At 41.5% G+C, this 22,173-nt stretch overlaps 2 protein-coding genes across 14 annotated transcripts in view; both read right to left on the bottom strand.

Annotated features, from left to right (window-relative positions):
• RBL2 (RB transcriptional corepressor like 2) overlaps positions 1–5,745 on the bottom strand; it is a 30,996-nt gene extending 25,251 nt beyond the window's left edge. Inside the window, exons 1-2 of the mRNA XM_035116844.2 lie at positions 5,152–5,745; positions 1,783–1,913 (exon numbers count right to left, since the gene is read on the bottom strand). Of these exons, the coding sequence (XP_034972735.1) occupies positions 1,783–1,913; positions 5,152–5,526 (506 nt within the window). The 5' untranslated portion in view covers positions 5,527–5,745. The remainder of the gene's footprint in view (positions 1–1,782; positions 1,914–5,151) is intronic.
• Positions 5,746–8,148: 2,403 nt separating this feature from the next.
• CHD9 (chromodomain helicase DNA binding protein 9) overlaps positions 8,149–22,173 on the bottom strand; it is an 86,171-nt gene continuing 72,146 nt past the window's right edge. For 9 of the 13 annotated variants that reach the window (XM_035121168.2, XM_035121166.2, XM_060276074.1 and 6 more), the window contains 9 exons: positions 21,136–22,044; positions 18,598–18,761; positions 16,959–17,231; positions 16,115–16,283; positions 14,520–14,659; positions 13,044–13,265; positions 12,599–12,727; positions 11,950–12,054; positions 8,149–11,522 (listed from right to left, as the gene is read on the bottom strand). In XM_035121168.2, coding sequence (XP_034977059.1) covers positions 10,659–11,522; positions 11,950–12,054; positions 12,599–12,727; positions 13,044–13,265; positions 14,520–14,659; positions 16,115–16,283; positions 16,959–17,231; positions 18,598–18,761; positions 21,136–22,044 — 2,975 coding nt within the window. In that variant the 3' untranslated portion in view covers positions 8,149–10,658. The remainder of the gene's footprint in view (positions 11,523–11,949; positions 12,055–12,598; positions 12,728–13,043; positions 13,266–14,519; positions 14,660–16,114; positions 16,284–16,958; positions 17,232–18,597; positions 18,762–21,135; positions 22,045–22,173) is intronic. The other 4 variants (XM_060276072.1, XM_035121174.2, XM_060276071.1 and 1 more) reach the window with 3 other exon arrangements.

Raw genomic sequence — 22,173 nt, 5'->3', positions numbered from 1 at the left:
CGGGAGGGCGGCAGCGGCGGGGAGGGCCCGATCCCACAGCGGCAGAGGCGGCGGGGAGAGCCCAATCCGGCCTTGCAGCAGCGGGGGGCAATCCCGCGAGCGGCAGAGACGGCGGGGAGAGTGCGATTGTGCGTGCAGCGGCAGCCGATTGCGGGCCTGATCCACGGCGGGGAGAGCGCGATCGCGCACGCAGCCACAGCCAAACGCGGGCCCGATCCGCGGCGGGGAGAGCCCGATTGTGCATGGCGGCGACCAATCGCGGGCCCGATCTGTGGCGGCGAGAAGCCGATCACGAGCGCGCTGGCGGCATCCAATTGCGGGCCCAATCTGCAGTGGGGAGAGCCCAATCGCGTGCGCGGCGGCCGATTGCAAGCCCGATCCCCCCGAGGCCTTGCAGTGACGGAGGTGGTGAGGAGAGCCAGACTGCGCACACAGCAGCAGCAGCAGCCGATCGCGCAAGGCCGGCAGAAGGCCGGCAGAGCAGCGGCGGTGGCGAGCGCCGGGCAGCGTAAGTCGAAGAAATTCGTAAACATGCGGTCATTTCCCCCCTTCGTAAGTGGAAAATTTCGTATGTAGAGTCGTTCGTAAGTAGAGGTTCCACTGTATATTCTTGCATTACAAGACAACTAGAAACAGTATTGGAACAAAATCTACCCTCTCATCATTTTCGAAGACATGAGGTCACATTACAACAGAGTTCACATCCCTTAAATTGTTGTATTGCTTTTGCACGGCAATTCCAGTTAACGCATCATTCATTTACAATATGGAGGTGGTCCCATGCTTTCCTCTTTCACACTGTACATCGTAAAAGCATGCCAGTACACTGAAAAAGTGTCTTTTTGTTTCATTCCCTTTGCTATTTTTAGTTTACTGCTTATTTTTTCTCTCAGAGCTTATTATCAGCCTTCTTTATACCATGTGGTCAATGACGCATCCTCTAAGAATTTCCAAAACCTAGCTGTTACTAGCTTGGCTGCTAATGAAAGTTGGCAAATAAGATGCTTAAAATGCAGATTTGTATTGTCCCCTAGGTAAAGATTAAGTGAAGCTAACTCGGGCCTCTGACTATATTTTGTTCAGCTATCTCTCTAATTTGATTTGAATGCTTCCTCCCAGAATGTGGCCGCCTCAGGTCTACCACATGTTTTGTCACTGTGTCCCCATTATATCACCTCTTTCTATCTATAATTAATCTAAGTATCCATGATCAGACAACTATGTTCATGTATGTGACCATGCACATGTTATTCTAGTCCTACAGTGAAATTAATGGACCTCCAGAAAATTAGTCATGTTGATTAACTCAATGCATCTCTCTCTTTTTTTCCTCTGCTGTAAAACTTTCCACCTCAATCATAAGTCTGAAATGGTACAGAAAACAGAACTTTGGGGACAAGCTGTGCTGAACAACAATCCTGATGGAAGTGAACCACTTTTTCGTTACAAAAATTATTCATGCCAACATTTAAGTCGTTGATGCATGTTTGTATTATTAGTTGATATACTGCACTTAAATGTTAAACAAATATCTCTGACAGGAAATAAATATAAACATACTGTTGTTACAAAGGATCAAACCAGCAAGAGCAGTTTTAACAAGTCAAATTGATTAAAGTCACTTGAAATATTATATTTAGCAAGGTTATCCCTGATCCCCGTACAGCTAACTACAAGAGAGCATGCCTAAGTCATGATAACAGTCTCACTAGTTACTTACTATAGCAATTCACACATTAGTATCAATTCTAAAACTTTCTGATTTGTTAAAATAGAAGTTACCTTTGTCCTGAGCAGCGCAATATTCTTATTAAAGACACATAGTTTCCTTCAACGGTTCCTCTGCTCACTGTTGGGACAGCTTTTCTGCAAGCCACGTATAAAGAACATGCTAGCCAATGTAGATCATTTCCCTGTTACATTAAAAGAAGCAGAAGCAGAAGTTGACTCCTCTCTAACTCATATGTCTAAAACAGAAAGGCTTAATTTTGTTACAGCAGGCGTTACTAACCTATGCCCTCCAACTGTTGCTAGATTACACTAAATGTTCACTTGAGCTGTTGAGAGTTGGAGTGCTAACATTAGAAGCGCTACACGTTAGCCACTCCTGAACTACAGATAAGATGAATGATCAGGGAGTGGAATGATGTTTCAAAGAGCTACATCATGACATGTTAAACTACTCTGAACAGAAAGCATCAATGCCCTATCACAAGCAGCTTTTTAAAATTATTTATACTTATTACCGTGTTTCTCATATTATAAGACATGTCTTATATTAATTTTTTCCTCAAAAAAACCCAACATGGCTTATTTTCAAGGGATGTCTTATTTTTTAATAAAGTGCACGCGGGCGCTGTTTGCCGGGCTTGTCAAGCCCAGCAAACAGCGCCCGCCGATCTTCGGTGACAGGCGGGGGTGGGGGGAGAGCGGAGAACGATCTCCGCTTTCCCCCCCACCCCGCCCGTCACACAGCACAGGGCCGAAGATCGGCGGGCGCTGTTTCCCGGGCTTGTCAAGCCCAGCAAGGAGCGCCCGCCGATCTTCGGTGACAGGCGGGGGTGGGGGGAGAGCGGAGAACGATCTCCGCTTCCCCCCCACCCCCGCCTGTCACACAGCACAGGGCCGAAGATCGGCGGGCGCTGTGTGCCGGGCTTGTCAAGCCCAGCAAACAGTGCCCGCCGATCTTCGGTGACAGGCGGGGGTGGGGGGAGAGCGGAGAACGATCTCCGCTTCCCCCCCACCCCCGCCTGTCACACAGCACAGGTCCGAAGATCGGCGGGCGCTGTTTCCCGGGCTTGTCAAGCCCAGCAAGGAGCGCCCGCCGATCTTCGGCTCTGTCCCCCGATGCGCTACAGCTCGGGGAAGCAGGCAGGGAGCTCCTGCTGGGTCCCGCGGCTTCGCCTCTCGCTCGGTCGGGGCTTTGCGATAGTGCTTATTTTCGGGGTATGTCTTATTTTTCACCAACCCTTTGAAATCCTGTCATGGCTTATTTTTTGGGGATGCCTTAAAATATGAGAAACACGGTAGCATAATATGGATTCTCTATGTACCTCTTGGAAGTTCCTTCAGTTTAAAATACAATTTGCCATCCAGTGTGGGGCAGAGGAGGTGCTGCATTGGAGAAACACAAGCTGAAATCCCCCTTGGGCACACACAACCTATTGCACAGTTATTTTGAATCCCAGTTTATATGTTAGTAAAGTCTTATAAAGCAGAGGGTGTGAAGTAACAAACCACGTAAGAGAAGTAGCATTCACTGAAATGAAATTGCTAAGAGGCAACTGGACACAGAAAATATTTAACAGGGTCAGAGATTAAAGCAAATATAAGTCTATATTTGCAAGAGCAGCCTTTCCATCAGTAGAGGGAGAGAGGTAGGACTGCAGGGCATCTCCATCAGCTCTGCTGAAATGCATTTTTCTGGCACCTCCTTCCCTTTAAATCTTTCTATTTTTGCTGGTCATTACAGTAATTCTTTAACCAATTGCTTGAGTTTTATTTTTCACTCCTCCCTTCCAATCCCTTTTCCTTTTGTGTTGTCTCTTTCAGAGTGTAAACCTGTTAACAGGTACTATCCTATCACTGATAATTAAACAAGCTTTAAATAAGTAAAACATTTTAAAGCACAAAGAAAGCTTTTTCAACATTTCTTGTATACAGAGTCTCCTTAGTTTGGCAAAGACGGCCCTCACTGGCCGAGGCAGTGTCAGCTGCATGTTGTTCTGGTTTAAATCTGGCCTAGCTTTGTAACGATATATAGGTGAGGAAAAGACCAGAGAATAGAACTTTAAAATAAAAGCAGTTGCGGGAAATACGGGGCTACTTTTGAATTAATCACATTATCCAAAAGTAATAATCTTTTCAGAGAAAGCATTAGATTTATAGAAAGTAGTTCTGCAAATAACAACTTCAAAGTTAAATTTCTGTTTATTTTCTTAATGTAATTTCATTTATCATTCTGAAAATGTGTTTTCATTTATAATTCCTTAAGTGTGTTTCCAAAGGATATTAAGTGCTATACTATTACACTTTCACATCCCTTTCAATCCACTTCAAAATACACCTTCTGCAGAGCAGTACTCCTTTGGCCTGAAAAGCAAGATGAGCACCACACCCAGTCACCTTTTACAGGATTTAACCATCTAGGGGTCCTTTACTCTGATTCTACAGAGCAATTCATAAAACATCTGGATTAATTAACACAGGGTACAAAAGTGTCATATTCATGTATGTTACATGAGACTGGGATGGAGAGGAAAAGAAGATTAGAAATAAAAAACCAAAAGGTTGACTATAGACAACTATTTTGACTGGTAAATTATTACAGCAGGCATACAGCCATGTGGTAAATGGAACAGGAATAGACAACCTGCAGCCCTTGAGATACTGGCGAGCTATAAATTTCACCATCCCTAATCATCTGCCATTTTGGCTGGATCTGATCAAAGTTGGAGGGCCATAGTGTCCACACCGTTTGGTAACTTCTACCTCTGTCAAAGCCCCTTTCTGGTGGGATATATAATTGTTCCTCGTTGCCTCCACCCCACTATCCAAGCTAAGGACACACACACCCTTCCCTCAAAGCCCCTCCAATCAAGGTTTATTTCTAATTCACTGCCTCTACCATAAGCCCCACCAACTCTGTCTAAGCTTAGCCTATCTAGATTTACTTCTGCCTCATGACTCTGCCCCTCTACAAAGTCAAGGCCAATCCTCTCCACCACAAGCCCCGCCCACTGCCAAAGCTCTTTCTGCCAAGCAGTGCTTTTTTCTTGGAAAATAAGGTGGGGGAAGTTAGTTTATTGTGGGCCCAGTCACAGTGCCACTCCCCACCCGCCATCCAGGGCAGTGGCTAAATGTAAGACAAACTCAAGCAGACAATGATCTGGACTGGAAACGGCAACAACTGATTGTAGCTATCGGTGGATTTTTGGCTCAGGCATTGGGTGTATATCCGTTCTAGCCCCCTCACCCCCAAGTTATTTAATTTAATAAAGGTAAGGGGATTCAGTTCCCCCGCGTTCCTGCTCAAAACGCCCCCTGCTGCCAAGATGAAGTTCTACTTTGTGACCACGCTCCTCCCGCAAAGGCCTTTCACCGAAGCCCCTCCCACCAAGCAGCGCCCCTTCGCGGCGCCCCTCCCCCTACCTCCAGGGTGTAATTCCGCCTCATGCTCTGGTAGCTCAGCCAGGCCTCAGCTCGGGCGCGCTCGTCCATGTTGAGACTGCTGCACAGGTCCTCGTAGCGCTGCCGGGTGTCTCGCTCCGCCTCAGCTGCCGCCGCCGCCGCCGCCGCTTCCTCCTCCTCCTCCTCTTCGTCGTCGTCCTTTTTCTCCTCATCGCCGTCCGCTGCTCCTTCTTCTTGGACGGGGACGTCGGTTATGGCGGCCCCCGCTTCCTCTGCGGCCGCTGTCGTCGCTCGGGGTGAGGCGACGGGGGTCGGCGAAGGAGCACCCCCGCCTGCGGAGGCGGAGGCAGACGCAGATGCGGCTGCTTCCTCTTCTCCTTCGTCTCCGCTCAGCATCGCCACTGACGGGCGTGGAGAGGATGAGGAGAGCGGAAGGCGGCGGCGGCGAGGATCGCGCGCAACAACGCCGGCGAACTCGAGCGCCGCGGCTCGCGCACAGGGGCAGACTGCGCCTGCGCAGCGGATTGTTTTCGTGCGTTTGAAGAGGTTGGGTGGAAAGAGAGGCCGATGCCGAGCTGGACCTTTCCTTTTCCACTGCCGCGGCGTTCGAATCTAAACACCTCGTCTCCCCGCCCCCACGGCCCCGCCCCTCACCGCTCTGCTCATTGGGTAAGGGCGCGCCCACGCGGAGCCAATCAGCGTGCTGCCGTCTGCGTAAGAGATTTAAAAGTCAAGAGCGGCGGGGAGCGGAGCGGAAGTGGCAGGGTTCAGTTCTTCTGGGAACTACAATTCCCATAAAGCGTCAGCCTCAGTGAGGGGCGGGGCGAAGCGGGAAACGTATACTGTAATGTGTCATTTTCCTCCTCCCTATCAATACCAAAGGAAAGAAAGCACTGATCGCCAACTGCCTCAGAAATGATAGGATCTTACACATTCGACACGAACTTTGTTTAATTACATCACATGAGGCTTTTTCTTTCTAAGTTTCACGGTGAGGTCTTTTAAAAAACGAAATCGACACACCCACACTCAACAAGACACAGGCCTCAATTTTGTCCCCTGTAAAAAATATAGAAAATGACTGGATAAAACCGGTGGTTTGCTTTTTCATATTTCCTGTTTTTTTAAAAATAAAAATGGTGCGGATGCCCATCATGGATAAAGGTAGTAGTGTGGTGAGTGGGAGCAGCGATTCAAGGGAATGGGATAGAAAAACACACCCCAGATACACCAAGTATTGTATGCTGGTGTGGACTGCAAGAAGCCGAGTAGCAATTAAAATTTGGACTGAAATGCATCCACAGAAAAATTGGTTTGCGATACAGGGTCCCCCTCTAGAACCACTGATCAGCATACAGTTCGAACCAGGCTCATAGTGTTGTTTCCATTCTTGTCATGTTTTCTAATCTGTAGCATGCCCATAATCAACAAAAGCCCTTGTTTATAAATTTAAAAGTATTTGCCATGTTTACATTCAGACAAATGAGAAATGTTATACAATTCTATAAGCACATGCCTACCAACTGTATCCATGGTTTGTAAATATCTGAAAGGCTTGACTCAAGCTTATTTTCTGCAGCTCCGGAGGATAGGACCTGAACCGAAGGATTCAAATTGCAAGGAAGGAAATTCTGACTAAACGATAAAAAACTTTCTGATGGTAAGAGCTGTTCAATAGTGGAACAGATTACCATGGAAGGTGGTGAATTCTCCTTCATCTGAGGTTTTTAAACAGTTGTTGGATGACCTCCGCCAGGGATTATTTGGCTGCAATTCCTGCATTGCAAGAGGTTTGAAGATGACCTCTGGGATCGCTTTCAACTCTGCAGTTATGAGATTCTTTTTGCATTGCACCCCCTAGCTAAAAGTAATCTACCATGGGTGTTAGCATACATACTACCAGAATCCCCACTGCACTACTTAATTTGTATTTTTATAACTTCCATAGAAAATGGCAGAATATATTTCATATAAAATTATTCACTATCTGATATGGTAACAAAACAAAGTTCACTCCAGAGGTTGAAAGCATGCAGTAACCATCCATATGACATTTCTAACATGGTATTGTAGCAAAACCAGCGTTGGCTGAAGGAAAGAACTTCACGCTGCTATTATCACAAAAATGCATGCCATGAGTCTAAGTTAGATGCTTCACGCTGCTATTATCACAAAAATGCATGCCATGAGTCTAAGTTAGATGCCTCAGTATGTTGGCAAAGATCTCAAGGAAGCATCTAGCCATACAGCGTTATACTTTTAGTTGATATCAGTTCTTTTCACCTACACCAAGTTGCTTCTGAAATTTAGGGTAATCCCAAAACCAGTTTGATGTAGTGCAGATGAAAGTATGGAAAATTTATATGCAAACAATTCCCAACCTGCTGGATTAACTCTCTTATATTTTAATCATATAAACCTAAGAACCATTTTAAATTAGCTAACATTGTCCTCCAATTTATGAGGTTCCAAAATTAATGATGTGCCGTAACACAGATAGGACCTAATGCACACATTTTAGTTCCATGAAATCAGTTTGATTATGCATTTTCAGGTAACTGGCAAATGCCAAGGTGCAGTTGTGTATTGCATCAATCCTACAATGTTTTTCAAATTATACTCTAATGATGAAGTATAACTGAATGAATCTTAGGGAAGCACATTCCACCACTAATTGCCAAGACAAGTGCAGGATGCAGAACATTTTCTAGTATTCAGCATTCACCTGGTCTCTAAACTATAGCCTTTAAAGTATTTCTTGATGTTTTAATACAAAACCTTACCATATAATACCTCTGGCAAGACAAAACTATTTTGACAACTCATATTACCGGCACATTCAGTATAAGCCGCTCATATGAATTGCAGAAAATTGATACCACAAATTCTGTAAACTGAATAGCTTCAGATATTTAGCTCCTCCAATATTGCTGTAATAACTGTTTACTTTTTGCTCAAGCTTAACTACATTGTGTGATAACTAAAAGGCATTTTTAATGTATTGAGGCCAACATCATGGGTTGTCAAAGAATATGTTTAATAAAAAATAATTAAACTTCCATTTGCTCTATAGAACATCATAGAAAGTAAATCAATAAATTACAAATGACTTTAAGACGCTTTTTCAACTACAAGAAAGCAAATTCAGACTACACAGAACACAACTGGCAAATATTGCAAAATGTCCAAAAGAAAAACAGGACTAAGACGGATCATGAAGCCTGAAACAAGGGATAGAAATACAAGGCAATAAGAGCTAAATTTCTTTTTAGTCACTACCAACATACACTTCTTCACCATATTGGATATCTTTTGTACTGAAATTTCAGTATTAATGTAATTCTAATAAAAGGCTCCTTTACAACCCTTGACTTTATGCAGTCACACTTGCATATTGTTTAGCCGACAGAGCTACATATTTCTCACCTTTCAACTGATGCTGATTAAAAAAACCACACCTTTACTTCATATTCAAATCTTTCAGTCACACATTGAAACTGTAAAATTGCCTTATTACAGAGAGATATCACTAGAATGGTAAGTAAAATTCACTTGACCATAATTAGGAAAATACTTTCTTTCATAAATTTATTAAAAATTATGTTTAGGATTTCTTTTGGGGGGAGGTACGTAGGGGTATGGTGCAAAGTGATATTGTTGAAATACTCCATTGACTAAGTCAACAACCGTGTTTGGAAAACTTTGGCTATATCATGGATACATACAAGATAAATAAAAGTGCTATATTACAAAGGGCAAAATATTAAATATGTAATACATCCTTTCATGATGAATAATTGCTACCCCTTTTCTTGTGGCATGTTTTGACTATTGCTAAGACACTGAAGGGCCAAACAAGTCATACTATTCTGGGGAGGGAAAATACAGTAAACCAGCACAATCCAAATGATACTTTTATAACTGTAATTACATGTAATACTGCTTTCTAGTCAAAGGGGTTAATAATTTTGCATGTACAAACTTTATTTTTTATTGGTAAAGATCTTGGTAAAAAACAACACAGTCTTGTTTACTGTACAAGCAAGCAACAGAACTATCAAAATACTAAATTATTTCCTTTTGAAAAGATTTCTCACTTACTATATCATCAGTATTTTTTTACCCATTCACTCAACTTGCCTATTCTTGGACCACAAGTGAAATTAATACAAGCTCACACCTTTTCACCTCAGTTCTACTGTATGGTGTGAATCTGTGGTTCTACCATGTCAGAGTAATAGCAGCTTCAGCAGAACAAGGAATCCTATCACATATCTGATTTTATGCAGTAAGGTTCTAAGGATCTGTATTCAAACAGATGCTTTATAAGCACTGTCATACCATGGTTTCATGGAACACATTTCTCACATCATTGTTGAAAGTGCTTTTTTAAAGTTAGGTTATTGGGCAACTAAGCATTATTACAACTAACAGATAGATGATACCCTAAATTTTGATTTTGGGTAACATTATTCTACATAGTCAAATTCAAACCTGTAGAGAAATATGAGTATTTTTAAACATGACTACATTTCCTCTTACCATTATTAACTGGTAACTACAGGAGTTTACATGACAAACATACACAAAAGAAAAACAAACAAAACAAACAAGCCATTTTCACAAGGATCTAATCCTTATCCTTATAACATGAAGTATGCAGTGTTGAAGTGGCACTTTGAATTATTTCAGCTTGTGGATACAGCTCCTCAACAACATGAAGGCTGTAGAAGGAGCAAAATCTTAACATTAAAAAGGTATCCATGGTGTCGAAGAAAGTAAGAAAGGGATTTTTGTGACTATTATTACAAGAGTGCAAATGGTAATGGTAATTTCCCTTGCAAAATTAACATACACAGGATGCCTTTAAAAAGCAAAGCAGAATATGAAAACAAGTAGAGAAACCAATGTAAACTTCCTAAACTAACTCAGCTGAGGTAACAAGTAGCCAATCTAATTGGCTGAATGGGAAACTTTTCTTTTAAAACAGAGTTGTACCTGAATCGGAAACATCAGCAGTGCATCACAACACTAGAGCATTTTCTTGTAATTAAAACAATGGATGGTGATGTAGTTTCTACAGCTTTCATGACATTCATTAGCTGCCCAAATTATTGCTGAGTTTTGATCTGTAAATTATAGGTGTCAAGGAGGCTGTAAAACTATATTCAAATTAAATCAATAATGCGCATAAAGAATTTTGTGTTCACTACAAATATATTAAATATACAGCTCTTACTAAGCATTTTTTTAAAAATTAACCCCCCAAACAAAATTATAATGCCTTTTGCTGTAATTCTTTTTTTTACACAATTGTGTATTTGATAGTACATACAAGTTCAGAAACTTATGAACTTCAAGAAATATTACATGCAAAACGTCTTTGAAAGCAGTTTGCACTTCTAAACAAATACTGAAATGTTCGTTCATTAAATTATTGATGCACTCACTCAACACTGGTTATTTACAACAAAATAATTCAAGAATAAATTCAAAATCAGTTTATAATTTAAGTGCAGAGTTTGGGGTCAGTCTTCATCACTAGAATCTGAATCCTCAGACGAGGACGATGTACTGTCTGACCCAGAGGAAGCATCGGCTTTCTCTGAACCCTCATCTGTGCTGTTTTCATTGCGAGAGCTAGGCTCTGCTCCCCTTTTGTCCTCTTGATCTTTAACCCTAGAATTTTCCTCCTTTTCTTCTGTTTGCTTGGCTGTGCCTGTGCCATTGTTTTCATTGTTCTGTACATCAAAAATATTAGATTGGGACAAAGCTGGGATATGGAGATTAAGGCCTGGAGTGAGAAGCATCCCTGGATAAAGTATATTGGACAACAGTAAGGGGTTAAGAGCAAGGGGGCTGGCGGCTGCAGCAGCAGCAGATGATGTGGAAGGAGAACCCGACACAGAGTTTTCTCCACCATTATGTGCATTTTGGCTCTCTGTCCTTTCTTTTTTCCCGTCGGGCTCTCTTGAGTCATTTCCCTTTTTTTCCTCGGAAACAGATTCTGTAGATTTTGTGAGGAGTCCTCCCATTCCTAGCAAATTTGGTAAGCCAGCCATTCCTGAAAGCAGCATAGGAAACACAGCAGCCATGTTTTTCGCCTCCCCAGCAGTGTTCAAACTAGTTGGCATTCCCATTAAGCCTGCTGTCACTTGCAGTGACTGAAAATTTTGCAGATTTTGCTGTAAGGCATGGAGAGTAGATAGATCCACCCCTGGCAGCAGCCCATTGGCTAACAAAGGGTTGACCGGTATGCTTGCTGTTGCTGTTGCTGCAGCAGCAGCTGCCTTAGCAATCTCGCTTTTAGGTCTTCTCCCTCTCCTGCTTACTTCCTCTCGCACAACAGGCCCTGTGAGAATACGGTCAAACATGCTTTCAGGAAGAAATCCCTAAGAGGGGAAAAATGAAACTTGTGTTATTGCATTCTTTAACGCAGCTACCTATTTCTGCATCTTAAAAATATGGTGTAGCTAAATTGAGAAAATAAGTATTAAAATCAATTTCAAACATAGCAATCTGCCGATAATATGGTAGAATAGATATAGCATAGTTACGAATGTTAGCTGGAAGCCAGAAAAATAATTTAAATGAAGTCATTTGCAAAAGCTGCCTTTTACAGCTTTTGAACTTTACTTCATATAGTGCCTTCAATGTACATGGCACATAACAATACAAATAAGCAAGAGTGGTCTCAAGATTGAAAATTTTCCTAGTTGTTTCCAAACTGCTTAAAACAGGGATCACACTGCTTTAAGGCTAACCTGCTTTCTTTGGTAAGTAAAGCTACAAAATTATGACACCCCCTCCAGTACTCACAGATTGTTTTACAACATCTGCCCATTCAGGAGCTACTCCATATTCAGAATTCTCTTTCAGGAATCTGCACAGGTCCTTCAGTGGTGGAGCAAAAGCACCTCCTACCTGAAATGTAAGGATCAAAAATGGATCAAACATTTATCAGTATACTTCATGGATCCAACACTCAGTTTGCACTCATAGCTTAACAAGCTATTTTGTTTCTGTCTGTTCTAGAATAGTTATGGTGACACATTATTATTATTATTAATAATAACAATAATAATAATAATAATAATAATACACCACCCTTCATCATAAGATCTAAGGGCAGTTCACAGAATAAAATACAGGATAAAAACAAGTAAATAACTGAAACAAAACAGCAAAATAATAACCTTTCCTTCCCACAGACACATTTAAAGGCAGTAGAATATTAATCAGCCAAAGGCCTGGTTGAAGAGGAATGTTTTTACCTTGGGAGAGCATTCCACAAACGGGGAGCCACTAAAGAAAAGGCCCGTTCTCGTGTTGCCACCCTCTGGAGGAGGCACACAAAGAAGGGCCTCTGATGATGAAAGCAAGTCTGTGACGGTTTATATAGGGAGAGGCGGTCCTTGAGGTAGGGCACCAAGCTGGAATGTCTGGATGACAAAAATTAAAGAAATACCTTTCTAGCATTCCTTCTATTGATTAGTTGAACACGTTCTTCCCCAGTAAGGCTATTAATATCCAGCTTATTAGGATTGCGACAACGGTGCCTTTTTTGTTTGGGTCTTCCTTCATGAAGCTGCATTTTCTGTGGTAGCAGAATTAAAAATATATATATATATTTATATATATATGAGTCCTCACTACTATTCAAGCTGCTTATGAATAACATATTTATGCTTAAGGACCTACTTAACAAAGGTTCTACTTCTTAAATATGCTGCACAGTGAGTTTTATATTAAGCACAACTTTTTAAATTGGCCTCAAACCATGCTTAAATTATCATATATGTACTCATAGTGTGTTCAAAATTACAATCCTTTTTTAAAAGATGAATATTACACAGAATTTGCTTGCTATATTCAAATATCACAGCACAGTTGGAATGAATGGAAATACTTACAGGAATAAAAGCTCCTAAATCTTCAACATAGCCAGGATGTTCATTAAACCATTTCTCCAAATCTTTTCTTTTAGGGGCATCATCACCCGCAAGTCTTGTTCCATCTTTCAAGTTAATAACTGGAACTGGGCTTTCTGCATCACACACGCCGTGGGATGGTACATATGGAAGTGCTGGGTTTATTCCTGGAGCAACCTGAGGGACATTAATGCTATGGCAAACCTGCAGAAATACAAAGTGTTATGAGTACTGTTCTACTTAGTTCAGGCATAGGCAAACTCGGCCCTCCAGATGTTTTGGAACTACAACTCCCATGTTCCCTAGCTAACAGGCCCAGTGGTCAGGGATGATGGGAATTGTAGTCTCAAAACATCTGGAGGGCTGAGTTTGCCTATGCCTGACTTAGTTGATTGGAGATTGCCGATTGCAGTCTGAGAGCTCTCTCTTGAGCTGCATCACAGAAGTATAGTGTCCAAATCAAAGGAAGTAATAGCACTACTCTATTCTGCCTTGGTCAGACCACACCAGGGGTAATGTGTCCTGTTCCGGGCACCACCATTTAAGAATGATATTGACAAGCTGGAACAAGTGCAGAGGAGGGCAACCAGAATTATAAACTATCTGGAAACCAAGCCTTATGAGGAATGGTTGAGTATGTTTGGCTTGGATAAAAGGAGACTGAGAGAAGAGATGATAGTGACCTTCAAGTATCTAAAGCAGGCATCCCCAAACTGCGGTCCTCCAGATGTTTTGGCCTACAACTCCCATGATCCCTAGCTAACAGGACCAGTGGTCGGGGAAGATGGGAATTGTAGTCTAAAACATCTGGAGGGCCGAAGTTTGGGGGTGCCTGATCTAAAGGAAGATTGAGCAAGCTTGTTTTCTCCTGCTCCAGAGGATAGGACTTGAACCAATGGCTTTAAGTTACAAGAAACTACATTCTGATTAAACATGAGGAAGAACTTTCTGACAGTAAGACCTGTTTGACAGTGGAATGAACTCTCTCAGAAGGTAGTGGACTCTCCTTCACTGGAAGTTTTTAAGCAGAGTTTGGATGACCACCTGTCATGTACAATCTAGTTGAGATTCCTACATTACAAAGCGTTGGACTGCATGGCCCTTGGGGTCCCTTCCAACCCTACAATTCTATAATTCTATTAAGAAAACCTAGAGATAGATATTTAATGGAAAGCAAACATCACATTTACATATTCAAGATGTCAACCCTGCTAAAAAAAGTTTTGTCTTGCAAAAATACATGAACCTGATTAAATAAGATGCTGGATGGGAATGTCAATGCCTTTTGTAATATCAATGTCAAAGCTAATACCAGTAGTACAATACAGGAAATCTACTGACGCAGGCTGGCAGGACAGCTTCTATTTGGCCAATATAAAGACATGAAAGCTTTCAAAATTAATAACATTTACATCAGAACAGCATGTATACTTAAAATATCAATTCACATTGGCTTACGTGGTTAGGTGCTTTGTTTCTATTTATAAACAGGATATCTACTCCTTCCACATTCTTCCTCCTTCCTCTCCTCTTTTTCATTACAGGCTGGTCATCAACTATTATTCCATTTGCAGTAGCTGTTGATTGACTGGAAGTTCCTAATCAAATTATCAGTTGCATAAAATTAGCAACAAAAGACTCCCCCCCAAATAAATATGAACAACTGAAAAAGCAGCAACAAAAAAAGTCATTGAAAGTAGAATGAATTTATAGAAAAAGGTTCTAGCGTATCTATGAGACAGAGTTTTAATCTGAGTAGGCCCATTCAAATTAAGAACATGACTAAGGTTCATTAATTTATCTGGGTATGCACTGAAGAAAAGTTAGTTGAATACCATCCCAAGGGAGGAGGAAGGGGTGTGCGGTGGAGGCGGACTGCCCCGGGTGTCTTTGCTGAGGGAGGTGACATTTGGAGCGCCGCCCGCCTGCGACTCCCAAGCCTACCCTGAGCCGTCGGGGGAAGGGGGGAGCTGCACCACTTTGCTGGCGGCATTCTCCCCTTCCCCCTTCCCTTTGACAGCTTGGGGGAGGGTTGGGAGTCATGGGCGGGTGATGGGCCGAATGTCTGCCATGGGCAGCTCGCTCCGCCCCTGGCTGCAGGGTGTGCGCACCACTCTGTGCACGTGAGTGGCTATCCAGTACCTGGGAGGGCACCCTTCGTGCCCCGCCCCCCCTCGGAAGCGCGTCCACCCTGGGCAGCGCGGGCATATGCCCCGCCGCTGTACTACTCCAGGATTATGTGGCATACTTATCAATATTGATGTCAAAGTACCCAACTTCAATAGGCTCTATATTATTTTCTCTCCACAATTACAACCTGACACCAGGGGAATAACTGGCATGCAAACATACAGATTGTAGCCTAGTGTATCTTGTCAAGGCCAAAGAAAACCTCAGCATTTTCTCAGCTCACTTATCACCATTACTTTATGCTACAGCTCTTCCTTCAAAAAGAGTTGCCATTCAGCCTGTAAAGCTGTAACATTCTTACTTATTCCAGTTAGGTTCTAGCTAGAACATTATCCAAATTATTTGAAGTGTATGCATTTTTTCACTTACGCAATCATCAATGGCAGTAATAGAATACACTTGTTCATAAATGTTCCAGAGTTAGGGACAAGCAAGTGAGGTGGCCACATTTACTGATAACACTAAATTGTTCAGGGAAGTTAAGAACAGAAATGGTTGTAAGGAGCTACAAAACAATCTCTTCAAACTGTACCACATCATACTGCAAACGGGGATGCGATTGAATGGTACTTCATAACATTCCTTGTTAGCGAGCCATGGAGAGAGATTCTAGTCTGGTCTTCTCTCTCTCTCTGACATACCAGTTTAATATGTGCAGGGAACACTTTTGTGTACGACATAGCATCCAGCTGAGCACCCACCTGCAGTATGAAGTGTCACAGCACAGAACCAAGCTTATCACATTAGTAAAACTAGGTGACAGACAGTTAAACAGCTTGGAATGGCAATCCAAAAATTTATTAATACAATATCTAAGTAGCAAACCTTTTGGCATTAAACACTGGCTTTCACACAATGCTTACCCAACTCTGGCAAAGACTTTGGGAAATTGGCAAGGCTGGTCTCTGAAGCATTCTGGAGTTCCTGTAGCCTGGCAAGGTATTGCTGCTGTCCTAATGTACCATCTTCACTTTCAAATGGTCTTTTCTGAGAAAGCCCCTGCTTCTGAAAAATTAATTTCAAACCTCCTTCCTGTTAAACAAACATGAGGGTTAGCACATTTCTTTGGGAAGAACAAACCAATGAAATAGCTGAAGATCTTCATTTGCAATTTCTTTCAGGAAGAATTGATCTTCTCTCTCACACACATCTAAGTAACTGGCAGCCTTTAGTCAGTAATGACTGCAACTGAATACTTTTATAAATAAGTATGTATTAAAACATAAATTTGTGAATATCAAGTTAATTATTATAAATGATTTGTATTCATTAGTATGCATTACTATTGACCTTTAGCATATGAGCCTAAGGAATTCTGAGTATGTGAATAATTGTTCTGATTTGTTCACCAAGGGCATTTAAAAACTGGATATCTGGAAGTTCCTGTTTTCAGACATTCAAGACTGAGTTCAGAAGAGCTAGACACTCTGGAAAGCACCTTCAGTACTAAAGACAGCAAAAAAAAAAGGCTATATGAGAAAGCATCCCACCAGCAAGGCTTCAAAAGTCCAAGAATTGTTGTCATTTGTTGATCAATTCTGAATTCTTTTTTTTTTAAAGGGGGGATGCCCCATAGAAATTTATCCAAAAACACCCATAAATGTGTGTGTGAAGGAAATAAGATTGAGAGCAGGCAGCCACTTGTAGGTAAAGCATGCTGCACACCGCAATCGCAATCAGGTCCTAGGGCGATAAAAATAAACATACGTCATTGATTTTCACTGTAAACTCCTTTTCCCGTACATGCTTCTTCACCTTTGACATCTGTGGTGACTGATCATTTTCTTCTTTAACATCTGCACTTGGAGGTGCTGGTACACTGGGCTCACTGGGCTCTGCAGCGGCACCCGGGCTGTCTAAAAGCTTGGTGGTATAAAATGAAGCCACGGTATTGCTGTCGTAACTTCTCCGTGCTGAAGGCCATTTACCTTTCAATATTGTTTGACAAATACTATCCAGACGGTTAATCATAACCCGATCCTAGAAGGAATAGAAAGAAGGCAGTTAATAGCCTACTTTTCTATCTCAACAGTTAAACAACTTGCTAAATTAATCTGAGTAATTAATAAACAACCAACAAAATGTGGCAAGGCTGCAGGATCATCAGGAGAGTTTTGATCTATCACTTAACAAATATTTTCTTCTGATTGTGGACATAATTTGGCATTATGACTTCTCTTGCTTTGTACAGTGGAACCTCAGTTTGTGACTGCCTCCATTTACGACGAACTCGGAGAGCGACCGCCGCAGACCCAAAGTATTTACATCCAGGTTCCCCGCGCACAGATGCGCAGAAGCAATCTGTGCAGTGCGCGTGCAGAAGTGCTCTATCGATGTTTTTCACATGCGCAGAAGCGTGCCTTCGGCGAGCGACAAACTCGGGGAGCGACCGGCTCGTTGTCATAAACCGAGGTACCATTGTACATAAGAAGGGTAATAATACTTCCTTCCTTCTCTACTGATGCACAAACTGTGTTTTAAATTCCACTCAGGCTAGCATCACTGTTTAGGATTGGTGTGACTGTTTGGGGACGGGGGTTACGGGGATGGAAGCTTGTCCACAGCCAAGTGTTAATAGTTACTTCCAGAGAACAGAAATGCTGGGGGCAGTGCTTGGGGGGAAAAAACAGGTCTGAACAGGCCAATAGTCAGAAGGGTTTTTCTGAACAGGATGCAATAACAGATTCTTGTGTCTCCTTACCCCTTTCCTTTTAGGAAGGAAAATTGACTGTAGCTTCTAAAATGAAGTAATATGGATAGTGAAAGTGAACATTTGGTGGCAGACAACGGGATCTCTGGCATAACTGAGTGGCTGGGCAAAGAGCAGGGTGTCACCAGCATGTGACTGAGGGGAATATTTATTCCCATATCACATATCTTCTAAAAGAATCACCATATGCTGGAGAAATTATAGATGAGGTGGCCAGTTCAAGAGGCAAGAACACAGTAGTACTAATGCTTCCAATTATAGAAAAAATGCAGTAGTGCCAGTGAAAGGAGTACAGTGGGCATCTCTGACACTGAATGATAAAATAACTAATTCTTCTTCCCAGCCATGTCAGGAAGCAACTGAAGCCCAAATTTATATACTTCTCAAATTCAGAAGTTTGAAGAAAATGAATTAGCAAGTTCAATATTTTTTGGAAGGAAATTTATCTAGATTTATACACATGCAGTCTTAGGACTCAGCTAGACTGGTAAAGAAAAAGTGATTTATATGCCATGTCTATGCAATATAATGTTGTCCACCAGATGGCGATGTGGAGCCCACTTTTTCCCTGTTTAAATTTACGTTTTAAACTGAAACACTTCTTTGATGTGTTTAGATCCAGGCTTACTAACTTACCTTTGGCCAGTAGGAAGCAGCCAACATATATCCACCTTGTAAGATACAGTTAGAATTTGGTGTTCCATTATTCATTTGAAAACTGTCCTGGGTTTCATCCTGCACAGTGCTTAGGGAAGCTACACTCTCTTCATCATATGCTTTCAAAAGAGGCGTTCCTTCTGCTGAGGGAAACAATTTTAGTTATTAGAACATAAAACTTCCAATAATGGATACCCTATTTCTGCAACACAGAATGATTTGATATACGAATGGTGATATTAAACGTTAGTCATATTCAGGGTAGACCCAAGTGATTTCGATAGGTCTACTCTCCGTATGACTAACATTTGATATCACTTGATAGCTTTTATCCCGATAAAATTTGGATTGCTTCTATGGACAAAAGAGGGTATTTTATCAGCCAGTCCTTCTGGATGTCAAAAAGGAAGGAAACTGAGACATCTTAATCAGGAGCCTTGAATACTATGCAAGTATGCAAACATCTAAAATAGTAAAATAAAGATTTTTTAATAAAAAAATCAAACATTCTAGATCGTATCTTCTAATAGAAATTACTTCTTAGCACCACCATTGCCCACTGCTCTCACATTTTGGATTGTACACAAACAGTACAGCATGAATCAGATGCCATTGTGGGACAACTGTGCATGAGACACAGGAGGACTGGTGTACAAGTTGCTCTTTACAAACCATCATTTCAAGACTGAGGAACAGAACTGCTGAGAACTGCTACGGCAGTAGTTCCAAAACAGTCCTCAAGTGCCATTCCACTGAAAATCAAGACATGAGATTATCATGGTATGAACAATTTACTGCTATAACCTTAGACAGAAAATATCATAACTAGGTAAATTTGATGGGTAATAATTTTAACCCCTGAGAAATTGATAAACCAAGTGCACAGCAACTAGCACAGGAACAATGGAAAGCTAGAAACCCAAGAGAACAAAATAAACTGATTCTATCAGTTACCTAGTGCTTCATTCTAGGCTGCAAAGCATGATATCAAGCTAATAACTGCTTGGCCTGAATTTCTAAGTCCAGCCCTTCTCTGGAGATAACCATAGGAAGAAATAATTTCTGAATAGGCCTTATAGTCTCTGAATCCTGTCTTACATTTTTTAGCCTCAACACTGTAGTAGTGAATGCTAGCAAAAGTTGGTTTCATTCACCACTCCAGAACATGGCAAATGCAGTGTTATAAGAAATAAAAACTCCTCCTTTTCCCTTATGGGGTATCCAAGAGCCCATATAGAGTCTTTAAGTATAAAGTCCTATTGGAAGGAGAAAATAACAGAGGCCAACCAGAGAATATTGAGAAGCAAGGCAGCAAGTAAGCTTGATCTTTATTAACTATTGCAACAGGGTGTTCACTACCACATGCAGGAGGAGGAGGGAGCCAGAACAATGGGGCTCAAGCCCTTATATAAACTTTTGAAGTTGCCCACCCTGTAGCCTGAGACCACCCCTAAAACATCATACATACATCACAGAAGGAGGCGGTCTCCAACAAAATTCCTGTTTGTAAGGATACTTGATAATGGCCACTGATTCTTCTACCTGGACAGCTTGGCCATTCTTTTGTGATGGTAAATACTTAGTTCCTAAATACAGGTCACAGGCTCACCCTATTCATACACAAATATGCCCTTAAAACAGGATTTGAGCAAAGAGAGAATGGGGAGGGCTTTCCCATTTCCTTCCTCACTGCAGAGAAATATTTGAGGTTAATTTGGGAGAGTCAAAATGGTTTCAGGATTGTTCTCCTGTACTATTTCAGACACGTGGTTTATATACTTATGTACCGTATGTGTTTGCCTTGTAAATTTATGAATATATGATTTATATATATGAGACCTTAGAATTCCTATAACAGCAACTACATCCATAATCTTGATGTTGTTTAAAAAATACATGGGGAATTTTACTTTGAAGAGCTGAGAAGTCTGACTTTGCCAAAATACTTTAGAGGTTTAGTGTAATAATTCAATCATAAAGCCCAAAGTGTATATACTATATATCCTCTTTAGAAAAGCATAAACCATACTTTTACTGAGCTCTTATACCAATATTAAGTATTTCCCCCCCCCAAAAAAGACTCTCTTGCAAATTAATTTTATGCACAGCAAAGGAAGTTAACATATCAAATACATATTATGTATTTACATAAAATCAAATATGAATGGCTAGGCAGCATTCTTGTCGTTGCATTCCTAATTTTTTTTAAAAAAGAAATCAAATATGGGGAAAAAGCAAAAAATAAGTTCTAATTTAACTTTCAGCAACAGCTGTTGCAATTCATGAAGCCACATTTCTACTTTTCACAAAGCAAGAACAATATTTTTTCCAGCCTGTTTGTGATTACAGAATTATATGGCACCCCCATAGTCCCGAGTTTCCTACAATTCAAAATATTTCTTTACATGCTATATTAAGGGGAAAGGGGCTTATGTCAACCTTCTCCCAGCAAAAGTTTAAAGCAAATTAGCCCTTAATTAGCCTTCTGAGTGTGAAAATGAGCGAAACAGCACTTACGCCTCTTTTGTGATTCTTCTTCATCACTGTCGCTTTCTTCTGACGAAGAGGATGAGGATGACGATGAGGATGAAGAGGATGATGAAGATGACGATGACGCTGAAGAACAAGATGAAGAAGATGAGGAACTGGATCCTGATCTGGAACGTGAGCAAGAGGATGAAGAGGAGGATGAAGATGAAGATGATCTGGAAGAACAGGTTGATCTATCTGAATCAGAGTCTGAATCGGAGCTGGATTCTGATCCCCTCTTGTTAGGTCTCTGTTTTTTGGAAGCAATGTTAGGAGTTAGGGGCTCTGTCCTTGCAGCAACCATACGCCTGTCACTGTCTGCCTTTACAACAGGTTTCTGGTCTGTGGCATGAGATGGTGTGCCATTATTTGGGCTCAAAGGTTCAGTCTTTACTCCTGTTCGCATATCCTCAGTATATATGGACTCCTCTCCAGAAGAATGTGGATCTTCTTTATGGTTTTCATTCTTAACTTTTGTATCCTCAAGTGTGTTCCCTTTGATATCTAGCAGCCTTGCCTGAGGTGCAAGAGGAGATGCAGACACCACCATCTGATACTGATGCAAAAGTGGTGTAGGAGTTATTGGAAGTGCTACTTTACTTTGACTGTAGTTCCTCTGGGCTGACATAAATGAAAGTTCAGGATCACGAAGGATGTGGTAGTCTGTTCGGCTAACCCCATGCTTTGCAGCTCCAATCAGTAAATCCCAGTCATGAGTCCCACATTCCCACCAAACTGGCAAATCTGGATTAAGCTGACAAAGTTTTAATCGCTCAAATATCTGTGGATGACGGACAGCTTGTTCTCGCACCTTCCTGAGAAGTTCAATGCGATACAAGGTTCGAGAGGCACGCTCTTCTGTAATTGGCTGGATAAAAATATTGGGATCCACAAGTTCTGCACAGGAAACACACACAAGAATCAACAACTCTCAGAACAGGAATTATAATTTAACTTTTAAAATAACAGCACTCTTTCCTCTTCTCTTGATAAATTAAGGTAATGATTAGGAGGTTAGAACGTCTA

This window comes from Zootoca vivipara, chromosome 6 (genome assembly GCF_963506605.1).
Source record: "Zootoca vivipara chromosome 6, rZooViv1.1, whole genome shotgun sequence".
In the NCBI taxonomy this organism is placed as follows: domain Eukaryota; kingdom Metazoa; phylum Chordata; class Lepidosauria; order Squamata; family Lacertidae; genus Zootoca; species Zootoca vivipara.
Note: the sequence above shows the minus strand (reverse complement) of the source record. Positions and strands in the feature narration are given on the sequence as shown.